Source organism: Odocoileus virginianus, chromosome 29, assembly GCF_023699985.2.
Source record: "Odocoileus virginianus isolate 20LAN1187 ecotype Illinois chromosome 29, Ovbor_1.2, whole genome shotgun sequence".
NCBI lineage: Eukaryota > Metazoa > Chordata > Mammalia > Artiodactyla > Cervidae > Odocoileus > Odocoileus virginianus.
Window position 1 is genome coordinate 16,942,641 of NC_069702.1, and position 17,989 is coordinate 16,960,629.

The 17,989-nt window shown below is 39.3% G+C and overlaps 1 protein-coding gene across 7 annotated transcripts in view; it reads left to right on the forward strand.

Annotated features, from left to right (window-relative positions):
- WDFY3 (WD repeat and FYVE domain containing 3) overlaps positions 1-17,989 on the forward strand; it is a 278,454-nt gene that overhangs the window by 236,605 nt on the left and 23,860 nt on the right. For all 7 annotated transcript variants that reach the window (XM_070458192.1, XM_070458191.1, XM_070458195.1 and 4 more), the window contains 9 exons: positions 162-242; positions 2,292-2,346; positions 2,612-2,731; positions 5,677-5,794; positions 7,163-7,269; positions 9,326-9,479; positions 14,797-14,888; positions 15,113-15,325; positions 17,706-17,853. In XM_070458192.1, coding sequence (XP_070314293.1) covers positions 162-242; positions 2,292-2,346; positions 2,612-2,731; positions 5,677-5,794; positions 7,163-7,269; positions 9,326-9,479; positions 14,797-14,888; positions 15,113-15,325; positions 17,706-17,853 — 1,088 coding nt within the window. The remainder of the gene's footprint in view (positions 1-161; positions 243-2,291; positions 2,347-2,611; positions 2,732-5,676; positions 5,795-7,162; positions 7,270-9,325; positions 9,480-14,796; positions 14,889-15,112; positions 15,326-17,705; positions 17,854-17,989) is intronic.

A 17,989-nucleotide genomic window follows, 5' to 3' on the forward strand; every position in this document is an offset into this window, starting at 1 on the left:
ATTGTATATTCCCTTTGCCTGCCATTTGTTGAGGAGTTGTGGGGGGGGCAGTGGCGGTAAATGCAGCAGTTAAGGCCTAAATGAGTCATTCTTTCTAACAATCCCGTTAGATCCTGACTGACACGTCATTTCCAATCTTATGCTATTTTTAAATCTTCCAGGTTTTTAGCTGTAGTGCCATCTCTCACTGACAGTTCAGAGTCTGTGTCTGGGCAGCGACCGAACACCAGCGTGGAGCAGGGGTAGGTCATGTGCCTCTTGTACATTCTAGTTTAATACTGAAATTGGATCACTTATATCTGGACAGTATTATTTAATATTTTAATGAATATCCCCGCACCGTAACCCCCAGTGGTTTATAGAGCAGTTTTACAATACTGAAAATTAGAAATAAGAGAATGTATGCATGATCGCTCATGTCAAACCAGTGTCAAATGTCTCACATGTTGATCATTTTCCTTTAATGTTTTGAGCATATGCACAGTTGTGCCCAGTTGAGTCCATCATATAAACACACTTTTACTCTGCATCTTCTATTCAGTATTATATGTAAATATTTCCTCTTGTTATTAAAAAATTCTTTAGGAACTTTGCCTTTATTTACTAGCCATTCATCATTACATATAAGGCATTCTCTTGTTTTTGTATATTTCATCTTCATCAGGTTTCCTTGTTATAAAAATTATACACATTTGTATTCTACTACTAGTGGATAAGTTTGCTTATCTCAATAGATACCAGCTTTCTATATTTACTTTTTAATTTTTACTGATTAACTTATTCAGCTAATTAATTAAATTTTTTGAATGATTTGTTTCTAAATGTGCATTTCCTTTTGTATTAGTAGCCCTTTACAATCCATTGGAAAAGAAGCAGTGCTTTGGGGCTACAAATTAATTATTACAGATTGCAGGAAAATGTCTTAAAACTTTATTGGACATTCTGTAAATTTGTAAATAAAATGTGATAACAGTTTGTTTGCATCTATACATATTAAATTTGTGCATTTCTATTTAAATTATTGTTTTTATTTTTTTTAGCTGACATTTAACAAATACAGATACTGCATGTATGCTTTTGTTAACCTCAGAAACATGTTCTATTGCTAATCATTTGTGCTGTTGTTAAGATAAATACAGGAAGCAAAAGGCTCTCATGAAGCATATTTAGCCGTTTTTCTACTTGTAAGCAACTTTCTAGCACTTTTGCCTGCCTAGATAATCTCCAACTTGCTATTTCATTGTTCTGTGCTGAGTTGGCAGTTCTTAAAGAACTGTTCAAAGCTCAAAGGCAGGCAAGAAGCAGAAATTCATTTCCAACTTTAATCTCCTTTTCAGTTGTTCCCTTTCTAACAAAGTTGAGAAATGATCATAGCTCTTTTCCAGTGCTAAGTCGCTTCAGTCATATCCAACTCTTTTGCGACCCCACAAACTATAGCCCGCCAGGCTCCTCTGTCCATGGGATTCTTCAAGCAAGAATACTGGAGTGGGTTGACATGAACTCCTCCAGGGGATCTTCCCAACCTGGGGACTGAACCCAAGTCTCTTCTGTCTCCTGCATTGGCAGGCGTGTTCTTTATTACAAGCGCCACCTAGTATCCTTTACACTCAGTTTACCTGAAAGGAAGAATTTTTCTGAAAGTGAAAAGTGCTATCTGTACTCCTGAGCTAGAAATGTTTATGAACTAAGGTTTACACGTCTCTTAATTTACTTTCGGATAATAAAATATATGGATAAGTACTTTACTACTGGTTCTGTGACCAGTTCACAAACTTCAGATTATTAATTATCCATGTTACAAAGCTGTTAAACCTTAAGGGTTTTATAGCATTCTAGAAAAGTTTGCTATATCACTTATTCTAATTGAATCTCTTTAAATCAAGTTTACATAGGAATTATTGTAAAAGGGTGAAAGTTGAACTAGATCAGTGTTTGTTTCAAAGTCATTTGCTTTGGTCCACAGTAAAAAATATACACTACGTTGCATTCCAATTAACACAAACTTAGTTAAAATTCTGAAAATACTTTCCCTTACTATGTGCAGTGCCTTCCAGTGTTCTGTTCTCTATTTTCTTCAATTCGATTCTGTTATTTCATATTTCAAAATGCTGATCACAACCCACTAAACCGATTTCATGACCTACCCAGTAGGTTGTCCTCCATAGTTTGAAAAATTCATGGACCCGTTGACTTAAAATTTTCAGCTTTGTAATTACTTTGATTTAAAATTATTAATATGTTGCTAAAACAGTATGTTGCCTACAGTTCATGTAATTATTTATCATTTGTAGATCTGGGTTGCTTAGCACTCTGGTTGGAGAGAAGTCTGTGACTCAGAGATGGGAGGTAAGTTCAGTGAAAATGTAAGCATCCTTCATAATTTGTAGTCAGAAGGTATAAGTCATTCAGTTAAAAGCATTTTAATAATTTATAAAATATATACCATGGACAAAAAAGTTTTGTTTTTGTTCTTTTTAGAAAGAAAGTGTTTTGTTATTCTGAAATCTGTAAGAAACTATCCTTTGCCTCATTTTGCATATAAATTTTTAAAAGCAAACATAGTAGAAATAATTGATCGCTTTAAAGTGGATCTTTATTTATCTTTCCCAAGAGAGGTGAAATCAGCAACTTTCAGTATTTGATGCACTTGAACACTTTGGCTGGGAGATCATATAATGACCTCATGCAGTATCCTGTCTTCCCCTGGATCCTTGCGGATTACGACTCGGAGGTGAATGTCACATCATTTCTGCGAAATTGGAACACATTTTCAAAAATAATTAAATGATGCTGCCGTGGCTTAAGTGATTTATATGCATTATAGTTTTAAGTTCTCAACAGGCACTTATTCCCAAGAAGATGAGACGAGCTTTAGCTTAGGCTTGGACAAAGTTTGGATGCTTAGCCAACTTCTTGGATTCATGGTGATTCATTCAATTTCCTAAAGTACCAATAAATTTGGATCCACTGGAGGAGGTCACTGCCTTCTACACTGCAGCCAGTTTCAGAAGTAAATCTAATTGAGTTGTCTCTCCGTTTAAAAAAGTATTGCATAAATCATCATCACAATTTGGAGAGAATTTCATCTATTTATTTATTTTTGGCTGAGCTCCATCTTCGTTGCTGCACAGAATTTTCTCTAGTTGTGGCAAGCAGGGGCTACTCTTCAGCTGCAGTGTGTGGGCTTCTCATTGCCATGGCTTCTCTTGTGGCAAAGCAAGGGCTCTAGGGCCCACAGGCTTCAGTAGTTGTGATGCACAGGCTTAGTTCCACCAAGGCATGTGGAATCTTCCCGGAGCAGAGATTGAACCCATCCTGCATTGGCAGGCAGATTCTTTACCACTGAACCACCAGGGAAGCCCCTGGAGGGGATTTTAAAATGTCAGTATAGCACCCTCTGCAGAGTAGCTGCTACCTAGGTACCCCTCCTGCACTCCCAAGACTGTTGTCCGGGCCCACCCCGTCCTCTTTCAGCAGCTCTGCACGTACTGCCCTCCCCACGGCCGTGCCCACCTGCCCTCCCACTGCCAGGCACCTCTGGCTAGCTGTGTTTCATCCAGCAGGACATACTCACACCTCCAGGGGACCTTCTCTCCTTTCTCTCTCCTTTTTCCTCTGTTCCCACACCACTTTGAAGCTGTATTGTGCTGCTTTCTTTTACATGTTGTAAGCATGGTTTTTGTCTGACCTTACTCAGCTATGAGGTCGTTGAACTCAAAGACCAACTTAGGTAACTCTTAGGGCCCAAACTCTAGAGCAAGGCCTGGTACTTATACATACTTTACTCATCTTTGTGGAAATAATCAAACTACAAATGAGGTGTTTTGCATATAGAATTGCAGAGAACAAATACTAACTTGACTTATTTTCGTAAGTGTGGATTAGTTTCTCCTGTCCAAGACTTTTAAAATACAAGTTGGCAAAATTGGCGGGCCATGTTGTTGTTCACTCGCTGAGTCACACCTGATTCTTTGTGGCCCCGTGGACTGCAGCACACTAGCCTTCCCTGTCCTTTACCATCTCCCAGAGTTTGCTCAAACTCATGTCCTTTGAGTCAGTGATGCTGTCTAACTATCTCATCCTCTGCCATCCCCTTCTCCTTTGCCTTCAATCTTTCCCAGCATCAGTGTCTTTTCCAATGAGTTGGCTCTTTGCATCAGGTGGCCAAAGCATTGAATCTTCAGCTTCAGCATCAGTCCTTCCAATGAATATTCAGGGTTGATTTCCTTTAGGATTGACTGGTTTGATCTCCTTGATGTTCAAGGGATTCTCAAGAGTCTTCTCCAGCATCACAACTTGAAGGCATCAGTGCATTGGCACTCAGCTTTCTTTATTGGAGAAGGAAATGGCAACCCACTCCAGTATTCTTGAGTGGAGAATTCCATGGACAGAGGAACCTGACAGGCTGTAGTCCTTTGGGTCACAAAGAGTCGGACACGACTGAAGCGACTTGGCACACAGCCTTCTTTATGGTCCATCTCTCATATCCATACATGAATACTGGAAAAAACATAACTTTGACTGAAAATGAAAAGTCTCTCAGTCGTGTCCAACTCTGCGACTCCATGGACTGCCTCCATCCATGGAATTTTCCAGGCCAGAGTACTGGAGTGGGTTGCCATTTCCTTCTCCAGGGGATCTTCCTGACCCGGGAATTGAACCCGGGTCTCCCGCATTGCGGGCAGATGCTTTACCGTCTGAGCCACCAGGGAATCCCGATAACTTTGACTAGACGAACCTTTGTCAGCAAAGTGATGTCTTTGCTTTCTCACATGCTGTCTAGTTTTGTCATAGCTTTCCTTCCAAGGAGTAAGTGTCTTTTAATTTCATGGCCTACAGTCACCATCCGCAGTGATTTTGGAGCCCAAGAAAATAAAATCTTTCCCTGTGTTCACTTTTTCCCCATCTGTGCCTTGAAGTAATGAGACCAGATGCCATGATCATAGTTTTTTGAATGTTGAGTTTTAAATAAAAAGGACACAAATTAGGTATTCCTTGGGTACATAGTTCACATGTCTGCTTTTAATACCCTTAGGAGGTAAATTTTGGTTTCCTTTTAAATATGTGAATTAAGTCAGCTAAGGATGAGCTTTTAAAATAATCTCTGGTAGACTGAAAGAATCCACCTCATTTGGGAATCACAGCCTGGTATGATGTTGTCTTTTGGAGGTGACCAAGTTCCTGAGTGCTCTAGTTTATTCACTTCACTTTCACTTCTAGGAAGAAAATGCTCAGAAGTGAATTTGGAGTGAAAGAGGGGAGGAGGGGAAGAGAATAGAAGGGAGATTGGATCCTCTGGTTTGGCAGGTGATGGAGGGCAAAGGTGAATTGGAGCTTGTGTGTCCACAATCTCCTGCTGCTCCCTTGTCAAAACTGGGAAGGATTTTCCCTCTTATTCCTCATCTCCAAACCTGGGTTCCAAGTGCCTTCCCCTGTGCAAAATAAATTTCTGAAACAGATGTCTTCATACTGAACCAGTTAAACTGCCACATGCCTGTCTGTAAAGTATGGATAACCAGTAGGTGCAAGGCATTATGTTGGAGTCCAGTTCTGCTGATGTGATCCCATAGATACTAGCCCATTGACAAATCATCATGGCTACAGCCATTGTGTCTACGGTGGTGAAAATAGAGGATGGATAGTAATTTTGGAATTGGGTTTTGTTTTGTATTTTAGGAGGTCGATCTTACTAATCCCAAGACATTTAGAAACCTGGCCAAGCCAATGGGAGCACAGACAGATGAACGATTAGCTCAGTATAAGAAGCGATATAAAGACTGGGAAGATCCTAATGGTAAGTAACTTTCCCTGTCATGGGACTTGGTACCCAAATTTCAAAAGTAAGCCATTATTTAGTGGTCTGATGCCCTTCCATCTTTCCCCAAGTTGCTTGTATATGATTATGTCTGTGTGTGTTACATATGCATGCATATACACAACTATCAAAGTTAGAAAAATCAGGTTTTGCATGCCAACTAACGGCCATGCTTGGAAGGCATTTTTTAGGTAGCTTGTCAAATATTGACAGAAAACTTAAGTCTTTCTGCTTTGTCTAGGGTAGAAATTTCCCATCATAATATGCCTTTATCTCTAATTGTGTTTAAGCCAGGAACTATGCTTTCCTTTATTGACTCTTTTAATATTTTTTATTGAAGTATAGTTAATTTACAGAGTTTTTAGGTATACAAAAAGTAATTCAGTGTGCATGTGTCTGTGTGTATGTATATATATATTTTTTCTTTTTCAGATTGTTTTCCATTATACATTCTTTTAATTTTATTGAGCACTTTTTACAACCCTTTTACATTAAAAAAAATACCAATTGACTCCCTTCTAAAATACTGCAGTTTACCTACTCATGATTTATTGTTTAATGTTTATCATATTACCCCTTCAAATAGGCAGAACAAACAAAAGGATAAAAAAAAAACTTAGTCTAACAATATTCCCTCTGTGGAATCTTTTTTTTTTCCCCCTGCCAAGGAGAATATGTAACAGAAATTGCATAATACCCATAGACATCAATTCAGAGAAATGTATACTATTACAAAGCCAGAACCTAATAAAGAATTACTATATGTCAGTATCCTGCTTTAGTTGAAGGTGGTTTGCTATTAAGGATTATCTATTACAGTTAGCCTCAAAACATGAATTGCTAGATGTGCTCAATTTGGGGGAAAGTCACAGAATTACACTAAAACAGATAGTTGCCAGATATATAAATGACAGGTTTCAGCGTCATCATAAAAGTTTTTATTCTACAACTGCCAGAACTGACTGTACTTCGTGTCACAGTTATCACATACATTAGCATTTTCAAGTCTTATCGAGCAACACTAATTTTGTTTTTACGTTACTCTTTTGTTTTCTTTTTTATTCTCATTTTTCTTGTTTTTTAAACTTTTATTGAAGTACAGTTGCTTTACAGTGTTGTTAATTTCTGCAGTACAGCAAACTCTTCCAGCTACACGTACACACACATCCACTCTCTTTTTGGGGTTCCTTCCCTTTCGGTCACGGTGGAGCACTGAGTGGGGTGCCCTGTGCTGTGCAGTAGATCCTCATCAGTTATCTGTTTTGTACATAGTATCAAGAGTGTATCTATACCAGTCCCAATGTCCCAATTCATCCTTTTCAATTATGCTTTCATTTTCTTGGCCAGGAGAAACTCCAGCCTACCACTATGGGACCCACTATTCATCAGCCATGATTGTGGCTTCATACCTTGTCAGAATGGAGCCCTTCACACAGATATTCCTAAGGCTACAGGTAAAACTCTTTTAAGTTTAGAATTTTTGCATGTTGTTCGCACCTTCTATTTAAGATTGTTTTTGCTATTTTCTTTAAGGTTGTTTATCTCCTGCCATGAAGCCCTGTGAAGTTTTAGTCACAAAAGTAGTCAAAACATAATGATGGTGGAATTTCACTCGAGCAAAATTGATAAATAAGCTAGAATTTGTGTACACTAAACAAGCGCCAAGGTCCTTTAGTCAAATAAGCAAGTGGCGTTTGCTTTCCAGCCACATGTGTGGAATTCAGCCTTAACTGATTGAATCCAACAGACATTTTAAAAAGTCTGTTTAGCTCATTTGCTATCTTCCCTATTATAATTGCTTTTCTCCAAATTCTCTTTCATTTATTCAGCAAATATTATTGAATATTTACCGAATGCCAGGCACTATTCTAGGTGCTTAGAGGATGTCAGAGAATAAAGACAATAGTCCTGCCTGATGGAATTTATATATTTTGGTTGAGAGAGACAGACAAACATAGTAAATAATTATCTAGTAAAATATTTTAGAATATGTGAAAAATAGAGGTCAGGGAAAGGGGATGGGAAGTACAGGAATGCAAGGTGGGGAAGGACATGATGCCATTTTTAGAAAGACTGGTCACTGTAGGTCTCCTTGGAAAGGAGACATCTGAACCAGAGCTGGAAAGAGGTGAGGGAGTTACTGGTGTGGATATCTAGAGAAAGTGTGCTCCAGGCTGAGAGAACAGCCTACAGGCTGTTAAGGGGCCCTAAGTCAGACATGTGCCTGAAATGTTTGAGGAACAGCAAGAAAGCCAGGATCTGGAGCAGAGTGACTACAGGGGAAAGCGACAGAGGATGAGGTCAGAGAGCTAGCAGGGGCCAGATGGTGGTAGGCCTTGGTGGCCATTGTACGGACTTGGGCATTTTCTCACAGTGAACTTCATTGTGTTCCCTCAAACACAGCATAGGGAGTTTGACTGAGGAAGACAGTGGTGTATCTGTGAGGCCATGTAAGCAAAGGAAATCCCTTTTATATTTGAGTTTGTTTTATTGATTTATAACTTTTTGGTCACCTTCCTAGTTCTCCTCTTAATTCTCATGGGTATAAGAATAACAATGTCATGTTAATTTATAAAATGAGTCAAATACATATATAACCTGAATATTTTCAACTATAAATGGCTATAATAGCAGCCTTTTTAACTTTTTTTTTTTAGTTAATTTTTATTGGAGTATACTTGCTTCACAATGTTGTTAGTTTCTCCTGTACAACAGAACAAGTCAGCCATACGTCCCCATACATCCCCTCCTTTTTGCAACTTCCTTGCCATTCAGGTCACTGCAGTCTATTAAGTAGAGTTCCCTGTGCTATATAGTAGGTTCTCATTGGTTATCTATTTTGTACATAGTATATGTTAGTCACTGAGTTGTTTCTGACTCTTTGCAACCCCGTGGACTGTAGCCCGCTAGGCTCCTCTGTGCATGGAATTCTCCAGGCAGGAATACTGGAGTGGGCTGCCATTCCCTTCTCCAGGGGATCTTCCTGACCCAGGGGTCCAACGTGGGTCTCCTGCACTGTGGGCAGTCTTTCCCATCTGAGCCACCAGGGAAGCCCTGTACGTAGTGTGAATACTGTGTATGTGTCAATCCCAGTCTCCCAGTTCATCCTGCTCCCCTCTTTTCCCCCTTGGTGTCCATACATTTGTTCTTTACGTCTGTGTCTCTAGCTCTGGGTTGCAAGTAAGAATACTTTTTTTTTTAAGGAAAGCATTATCAAACAATGGAAGAACTATTTCCTTATAGTCTTGCCCTCTCTGTAAAAACTAATCTTCTTTTTAAATTGTAGTACTTGGATATCACTTTGATACAGAGCAAGAGACCCTTTGTAAGGAAGGAGAACCCCGGAAAGAATTCTTCTTGTTTTTTTGTGATTATTTAAAATTTTGACCTAGGAGAATGGGAAACTGAATTGTCACCAAGTGTATTTCTTTGGGGTTTCCAAGCCCTGGAGCTCGGACGCTGAGGTGGGAGCCGTCCTCTCACAGAGGTGCCTTCTCGTCCCGCCCACAGGGAGGCCACTTTGACCTGGCTGACCGGATGTTTCACAGCGTGCGTGAGGCCTGGTACTCGGCGTCGAAGCACAACATGGCAGACGTAAAGGAACTCATCCCAGAATTTTTTTACTTACCGGAGTTCCTGTTCAATTCCAACAATTTTGACCTCGGTATGTAGCACCATGGCACTGTCTCAGGAACGTTATCCAGGAAAAGACCAACAGAAATGGCACTTTTCTGAGAAGTCTGTAGCAGACACTGATAAGGAAAGCTTTTGTTACCAGACCAACCTTGGGTCCACTCACCTGCCACACAGCAAACCCAATCAGTCTGCTGACGCTGGGTTGTGGTGAAGGGACGTAACAGTGTTTATTTCAGGGCCAAGCAAGGAGAATGGGCAGCTCGTGCTCAAAAGGCCTGAACCACCCCCAGTGACAGCTTTCAGAGGAGAGTTTTAAAGAGTCTGTGTAAGGGAGAGGGTCACAGCCTTTGTGATCAGCTTGTGCTCAGTTCTGCGATTGGTTGATGATGCGGTAACGAAGTGGTATTTCAGGAATCTTGGTCATCAACTTCTGGTTCCAGCTGGTCTGAGGTCTGTGAGCTTGTGGTCAGCATGCAGTTAACTTCCCCCACCTGGTGGAGGTTTTAATATATGCAAAACAACTCAAGGATATGGCTCAGGTTTATAGCCCTTGAGGAGAAACTAAAAGTCCTTGACTTTATTTTAGGGTAAACTGTTATTTTGTGCTGCTTGGCTGTTTTCCTTTGTTTCTGCATTTTCTCTCTTCTATGATTACATTTGCTCTTTGGAACTTTGGGGAGGCCTGGGAGATTAAGGCTTTTCTATAAACAAAGGAGGGGGAACGCACGGGGTTGGGGTGGACAGGTTGTTCTTGGAAAGGCCCTGCAGGTTCCTTCTCGGTTACTATTTCCTCATGGTTATAGCTGCTGTTAAATTCAACTGGGTTATTGGGTATAAGAGAGTAAATATAACAAAGAGAAATAGATTTGTGCCCCCAAATAGCTGTTTCAATCCAGAGTCTTGGGAAAATGAAAAAATTAACAGAGATTACATCCAATGGTCAGAATATCATTATTCCATTGAAAATGAAAGTGAGGTGAAATTTTGTTTGAAAATTAATGTGATTGAAGCTAACAGCCAAGAGTGGCATATCCACATTTTTCACATATAGTTTAAATCTTTCCTTATTGTCTCAGCTTACATGCTGATAAGTTTTAAAATTAGAATTTATGAATAACTCTTAAGTAAACCCCTTTTTTCATCCTGTTAAGGTACTAAAAAAAACAGAACCAAATCAACATTTCTAAAAAGAAGATAAATTTCCTTGGTACTTTGCTCTCTTTGTATTATCTAGCAGTTACAGGAAGTAGATTTGACTTTGGCTATAGTTTCTTGGAACACAGTTTGCTGATCTGTGTTTTTGAATAGTTATTTTTACAATATATCAAAGTTTCATTGTTTTACTTAGAGTATTCATGCCAGGTATTGTTCTGTTTTCATATTCTTTTCATGCCCTGTATCATACTGTATTTAAGACTTCCACATATAAACCATCACTATACTATCTCATAAAATTTATTAGGTAATTCAGAGAATCAGTTCAGTCGTGTCCAACTCTTTGCAACTCCATGGACAGCCTGCCTGTCCATCACCAACTCCTGGAGTTTACCCAAACCCATGTCCAATGAGTCGGGGATGCCATCCAACCATCTCATTCCTCTGTCATCCCCTTCTCCCACCTTCAGTCTTTCCCAGCATCAGGGTCTTTTCAAATGAGTCAGCTGTTCGCATCAGGTGGCCAAAGTGTTGGAGTTTCAGCTTCAACATCAGTCCTTCTGTGAACACTCAGGACTGACATCCTTTAGAATGGACTAGTTGGATCCCCTTGTAGTCCAAGGGACTCTCAAGAGTCTTCTCCAACACTGTCACATATAATAAATTTGAGTGATTTTATTTTATTGAGTATTATAATTTTTATTTATTTAATCACCCATTTAGCAGCTCAAACCTTGTGAAATTGAAGTTCCAGATTCAATAGGAAAGATAATAAGACTCTCTCAGTAGCCCCAGCAAAAGTCCTAAAGTTGAGTCTTACTATTGATACCTCTGATTGGACCTGGGACTCAACCTTGAGCAGCTGAAGACACCAAGTTCTAGCAGTTAGAGTTTGGAGGAATGGCAGCTCCTCAAAGGAAGAGTAGATGGTGAATATAGGGAGAAACAACAAATGTGAACACAGCATTTGCATATGAATGCACATTAGGGTTTTGTTAGGTTTACTTATAAGTCACCTTTGGAGAATGCTACTGTCTTCCCTAAACACTACTTTCAAAGAGACAAATACGGAAAAGTGCACATATTCCAGAAATACTCAGTTCGTTATAATAATCTATGTTGCAGAAATGTTCTAGCCAGACTACTTACAGACCCAACCAAATCATCCACTTTTAACTAAGTAAATGCTCACCTTCATAACAAATCTCCTTCCTTCCTTGAAATCACACACTTTAAAAATAACACTATTTGCATATAAGAGCTAAAGCTATAAGACTCTTAAAACTTAGGGATAAATCTTCATGATCTTGGATTTAGATAAACATAAGCAAAAGCAACAAAAAAAGGGAAATTGAACTTTATCAAAATTTAAAACTTCTGCATCCAAGGGCATTATGAAGAAAGTGATAAGAAAACATACAGAATGCAAGAAAATATTTTCAAATGATATATTTCTTGTAAGGATCTAGTATTCAGAATATAAAGAACTACAACTCAGCAGCAATAAGATAAATGACCCAATTAAAGGGGCAAAGGACATGAATAGACATTTCTCCAAAGAAGTTATACAAATGGGCAATAAGCATATGAAAAGATGCTCAGCATCATTATTCATTAGGTAAATGCAAATCAAAAGCACAATAAGGTGATAGTTTGCATTCACTAGGATGACTATAATGGAAAAAACAAGACACACAAACAGAAAATGACGAGAGCTGAGGAAGATGTGGAGAAAGTAGAACTTTCATGTGCTGCTGGCGTGAATGTAAAAATGGCTCAGCACTGTGGGAAGCACTTTGGTAGTTCCTCAAAAAGTGGGACATTGAACTGCCATATGACCAAGCAGTTCTGCTTGTTCAGTTCAGAGGAACTGAAAGACTTAAACAAAGACCTGTGCATGCACATTCATCACAGCTTTATTGACAATAGCCAGATGGTAGAAACAGCCCAAATATATCAGTGGATAAACAAATTGTGGAATATACATATAATGGAGTATCACTCAGGCATTATAAGATACAGGGTAATGATAAATACACCAACATAGACGAACCTCAAAAACATTACACCAAGTAAAAGAAGCTAGATGCAGAAAGTCACATAATGTATGATTCCACTTATATGGAATGTCCAGAACAAGTAAATACAGATAGACAGGACACAGATTGGTGATTTCCAAGGGCTGGGGCAGGGGATGGGGGTGGGTGGGAGGAATGAGGGGCAACTGTTTACATTTAAGATTTCTTTCTGGGGTGGTCAGAATGTTTTAGGACTAGATATAGTTGCACAATACTGTGAAGATATGAAATGCCACTGAATTCTTCACTTTAAAATGGTTAACTTTATGTTACGTGAACTTTACCTCAATATAAAGAAAGTCAAACAAAACCGTTTTGTCTCTCCATCCAGAAAAGATAGTTAATGATATAAAAGAAAGAACACTTGGGGTTTTTTTCCCTAGCTCTGGAGCACTTGGGTTCTTTTCCTGGTCTTATCCTTGTACCCTCGGATATACATGGAGGGAAACTGCAGAGTAGCAGAGTTAGACCAAGAGTTTTCAGAAGACTGTTCCCTTTAAATGGCATCCTAAAATTGCAGATAGTGCTGCAATATAATGTTTTATATCACACAGTATTTAGGGATTATGAGCCAAACTGGAAAAAGTAGATTCTGTCTCAGGTAGCTGAGGGATTATTACTTCTTATTATCAAAAAAATTATTTGTTACTTCTTACTCTTATTAGGCCTAAGGGCATTTCAGAGAGGGTGGGGAAGAGTGTGAAAGAGGGGACAGTGGCTGTAATAACTTGACTGTTTTATTTTTTTCTTAAGTTACATGAAAATTTTCCAACTAAATCAAAACATTCTTTTAAACAATAAAATGATTTTTTAACCTCTTCCTTGTATCACATTGTAAAGAAGCCATCAAGTCTCAATGATGAAAGGAAAGGTTTTTACTGGCCCTTATTTGGAACCTGCCTTTTGTGTCCTGAAATTTGAACAGTTCTCTATGAAAATTTATAATTCAGCTGTTTAACCAACTGTGTGAAACTAGGGAGTCCACATTATCATTTATAGAGTCATTGTTTACCATGATTATCCGATTTGTGCCTAGGAAAGCTCTGTAAGCTCCATTTAACTTTTTGAAAGAAGAAACAGAACCCATTTCCTCAGATGCCCGTCCCATTTAATGTGTTTTGTTGTCAGTAGATCTTATAGTAAATGCATTCTTTACTATTTTAGGGATTATCTGGCTATGACTTAAAGTAACAGTTTATGTGGAATAAATATTACATGGTTATGAATTATCATAACTTGATTTTTTTTTTTCTGTCAGGTGGTCCCATAGTCTTTCCAAGTGTTTTTTCTGTTAAATGATACAACAGTCCCCAAAAAGTTACATTGTTTCAGATTTTACTTTTATTTTTTTAGTGAGAATCCTTACAGCAAAATTCCTGTGGGTTCTACAGAGTTCTCTCAAGAATTTAAGAATCAGAAATATGAGAAACCACATATATTGCAAATATTTCTGGATGACTCATACTTTTATGTCCTCTTAGGCCAAGATAGAATTCAGACTGAAATTGGTTTGAGGAGTCAGGTATTCTTTCATCAACCTTTTCCATGTGAATGCAGAATTTTGTCAAAACATCCAGAAAAGAGATTCAGTGCTTGGCCACTGCTATTGACTCACCAAGGTTTAAGCATTCTGGAAAAGCCTACATGAATGCTTCAGAGAAATTGTTAATGGTCTTGCAAATAAGCAGTCTTAAGGAGCTTGTATTGGTTTGGGCAGTTTCTTCCAAACTCAAAACAGTAACCCCATAAAATGCTTAATGAAGGAGCCCTGTGGTCAATTAAACGGCAGAAATGTTGTATCTAATCCCCTTCCTAGAGAAGAGCAGTGCCTTGGAGGAGCCTAGCAGAAAAGAAACATGTTTAACCTTGCATAGCTCAGCATTTCCTGAATCCCTTTGACTGTGGGAGCCCCACAGTTTTGCCAACGCTCAGTAAATCTCTCTAAGGAATTTTGGGAAAATACCAGAATAGATGATCTCTGAGGGTCCTTTCTGGTGGTTAAATTTTATAGTTCTGATAATGAATCTAACCCACTGTTTCTCTGTTACTTTAATAGGATGTTACTATTTATCTCACTGTTTTACTTTCTTGTTAATGTATCTAATTTCACAGGCTGTAAACAAAACGGCACCAAGCTGGGAGACGTTATCCTTCCACCCTGGGCAAAAGGGGACCCACGAGAGTTCATCCGGGTGCACCGTGAGGTAATGGGAGTGCCCTCTGCAGTGGAGCTGAGGTCTCATTGGGTCACTGACCTCAGAACAGAGAGAGGACCTTGAACGATGTGTCCCCCATGTGTTTAAGTTACTGATGTCATTTGTGTGATTTTTAGTTATTTTAGTTCCAGTTGGCCAGTGGTCACTTCTTTTACGTTCCAAGTTATTAATACAAGTCAGCCAGTGACTGAACCTGTGTTTTGAAATTGCAGGCTCTGGAATGTGACTATGTGAGTGCCCATCTGCATGAGTGGATCGACTTAATCTTCGGCTATAAGCAGCAAGGTCCTGCTGCGGTAGAAGCTGTAAATGTCTTCCATCACCTTTTCTATGAGGGTCAAGTGGATATCTACAACATAAATGACCCCCTCAAGGAGACAGCCACCATAGGGTTCATTAATAACTTTGGGCAGATCCCTAAACAGGTATGGCTGTTTTTTCCTTATCATCGATGTTTTCTCTTACATTTTTTAAGCTCTGTCCTATGTCTGTGGGCTTCCCCAGCAACTCAGTGGTAAAGAATCTGCCTACCAATGCAGGAGACACAGGTTCTATCCCAGGTTCTATCGGGAATATCCCCTGGAGAAGAAAATGGCAGCCCCTCCAGTATTCTGGCCTGGAGAATCCCATGGACCTAGCCCATGGAAGAGTCACACATAACTTAGCGACTGAACAGTATATCAATGGATGGTAGATGACCATATAGTAATTAACTTTGGACCAAGTTTTTAATTAAGAACCATGAATATTACCCAGTAGTTGCAGTAGGTCCTAGATTATTACATTCTCCTCCCTTTTACAGTCCAGATAAATAGAAATTTTGTTGGTCAGAGAGGGTTTTCCCTCGAAGAGTACTGGCAGGGCATGCTTTCCTGTCCCTGCACGAGATTTGGCAGGAAACTGGCTTCTCAGCTGCTCCTCCACAACCCAGAGGAAGGGAGAGCTTCACCACATCTGGTCAGGATAAAGGAGCTAGTGGGTAATCACTCGCTTTCCTGTGAAAAAGCCTCTCTTGGAAGGTTGTGTACCAGAGGCTAGCAGTTTGCCTTGCACTCCAAGAATTCCTCCAGGAAGCCCTAGCCAACCAGGTATTTTGGATTTCTGCAAACCAGAAGAGCCTCCTTTTGAGTCACTAAGGGAATTCATTAAATCCTTCATCCCCATTGTTCCGGGCCCACGAGGAGGGCAGGGTGTGCCAGAAGAAACCACAACATGGGGGAGAAGCCTCATTTTGCCGGCCATTCAGACCACCGCCTTTCCCCCAAGTGCCCTGGCCTCTGCATTTTGACCCTGGCTGTCCTTCCCGGTTCAGACATCTCTCCTGGACTCCCTTTTTGTAGGTTGACCAACTTTGAGGTTTCCACAGTTGACAGCTGGGAACAATCACAAGTCTTTGTGTATGGAAAAGCCACCATAGACAGCGGATAGCCCGTGACGCCACCACTCACAGTGCAATCTGATCCCCCAGTGCAGGAACAGGTTTACTTCTAAGTGAAACACTTGTTGATGAGCTGTAATCACAGCAGAAGAACCTTAGTTAGGCCTTTCCCTTCTTTGAGGGTTACATGCAGGAACCATGTTTCACAACCTTTTGGAAAACAGATATTATGAACACACATACACTGTTGCAAGATTTTTGCCCCACTTTTGAGTTTAAGAGGCAGATAATCTGGGAGATAGGGTTTGAACACTAACATATTTCTAGTACATTCCAGGAACTAATGGAGAGTACTTCCAAGTGTAACCATCCCTCAAAACAACTAAGCTTTGTGGTCATCATGTTAATTTATCCTTATATATATGTTAGCCTGGCCTGCTCTATCCTCATAAAGGTCTTCAGTAAAGGTTCATTCGTGAGCATACTTGAAAGTATGTGGGTATTTTAATACAGCTTCAGAGACTTGTCTCTGAAGACATTTATAAGAAATAACAGAACCCTGATCCTATGCCGTGTATGTAGATAAAATGGGAATTACATCTTTAAAGCTTTGGGAGCCTCAGATGTGTATCTTCCTTTATAAAGGTATTTTTTACCTGGAAACCCAATATGTCAAATAAATAAACTGTGATGGTATTGTAGTCATCCTAAATCTCATTTCATCTTAAGATTTTCCAAATATCTTCCTCAAATGTCAGTTTTCCAATAGAAATGACCCTGCCTATTTAGAAAATGTACAATATTTGAAAAACAGTCACCTTAAATGTACATTAATACTTTTTAATCCCATAAAAATACTAAACAAAAATGACAAAGATCTTTTTTTCTTTTACATCATCACAAAGTAAAAAGAAGGCAACCATATTCATACTGAGCAAATTAGTAGCACCTAAATAAGATAGGAATGATGTCATATCCATAAAGCCCATGTTGGCGCCAGATGTAACCCAGTTAGAATGGCTGCCTGCTCTCCGTGGCACAGAATGGTATTGGTATGTAAAGGATGGGTTCATTTTTAAACATCATAATACTTTTCAAATATTTTCTGAAAAATAATTTTCAACCGACTGTTATTTGAAGAGATTTACTCTTGAAAAATTATCATGAAATCAGTGTAGCATAGAGCTTGATGGTAACCCAAGCTTTAGTATCAGAGTCTTGTCCCCACTTACTGAGGTATGAGATCTCAGACAGCAACCTTCTGAGCCTCTTTAAATCTCTTTCATCAAGTATAAGATGTGATAATGTGATACCTAATGGCTGTTGTGAAGCTTAAGTGAAATAGCAACAAAATATCTGGCATATATAAGAGCTGATGAATAAATGTTAGCTTTCGTTATAAAATGTGTTGTCTTCTCTCTTCCCAGTTATTTAAAAAACCTCATCCACCCAAGCGAGTGAGGAGTCGACTCAACGGAGACAATGCAGGGGTCTCCGTCCCACCAGGATCTACCAGTGACAAGATCTTTTTTCATCATCTAGACAACCTGAGGCCTTCGCTAACACCTGTAAAAGGTAAAATGACAGGGAACAAGCTTTTGATGGATGATTCTGTGAGAATGTTTAATAATCCTAGTTAAGCAATAACAAATTTGCTTCTCAGCAACAGTGTCATTTGTAATAAGTGCTAAAACCACCAAATACTTGTTAG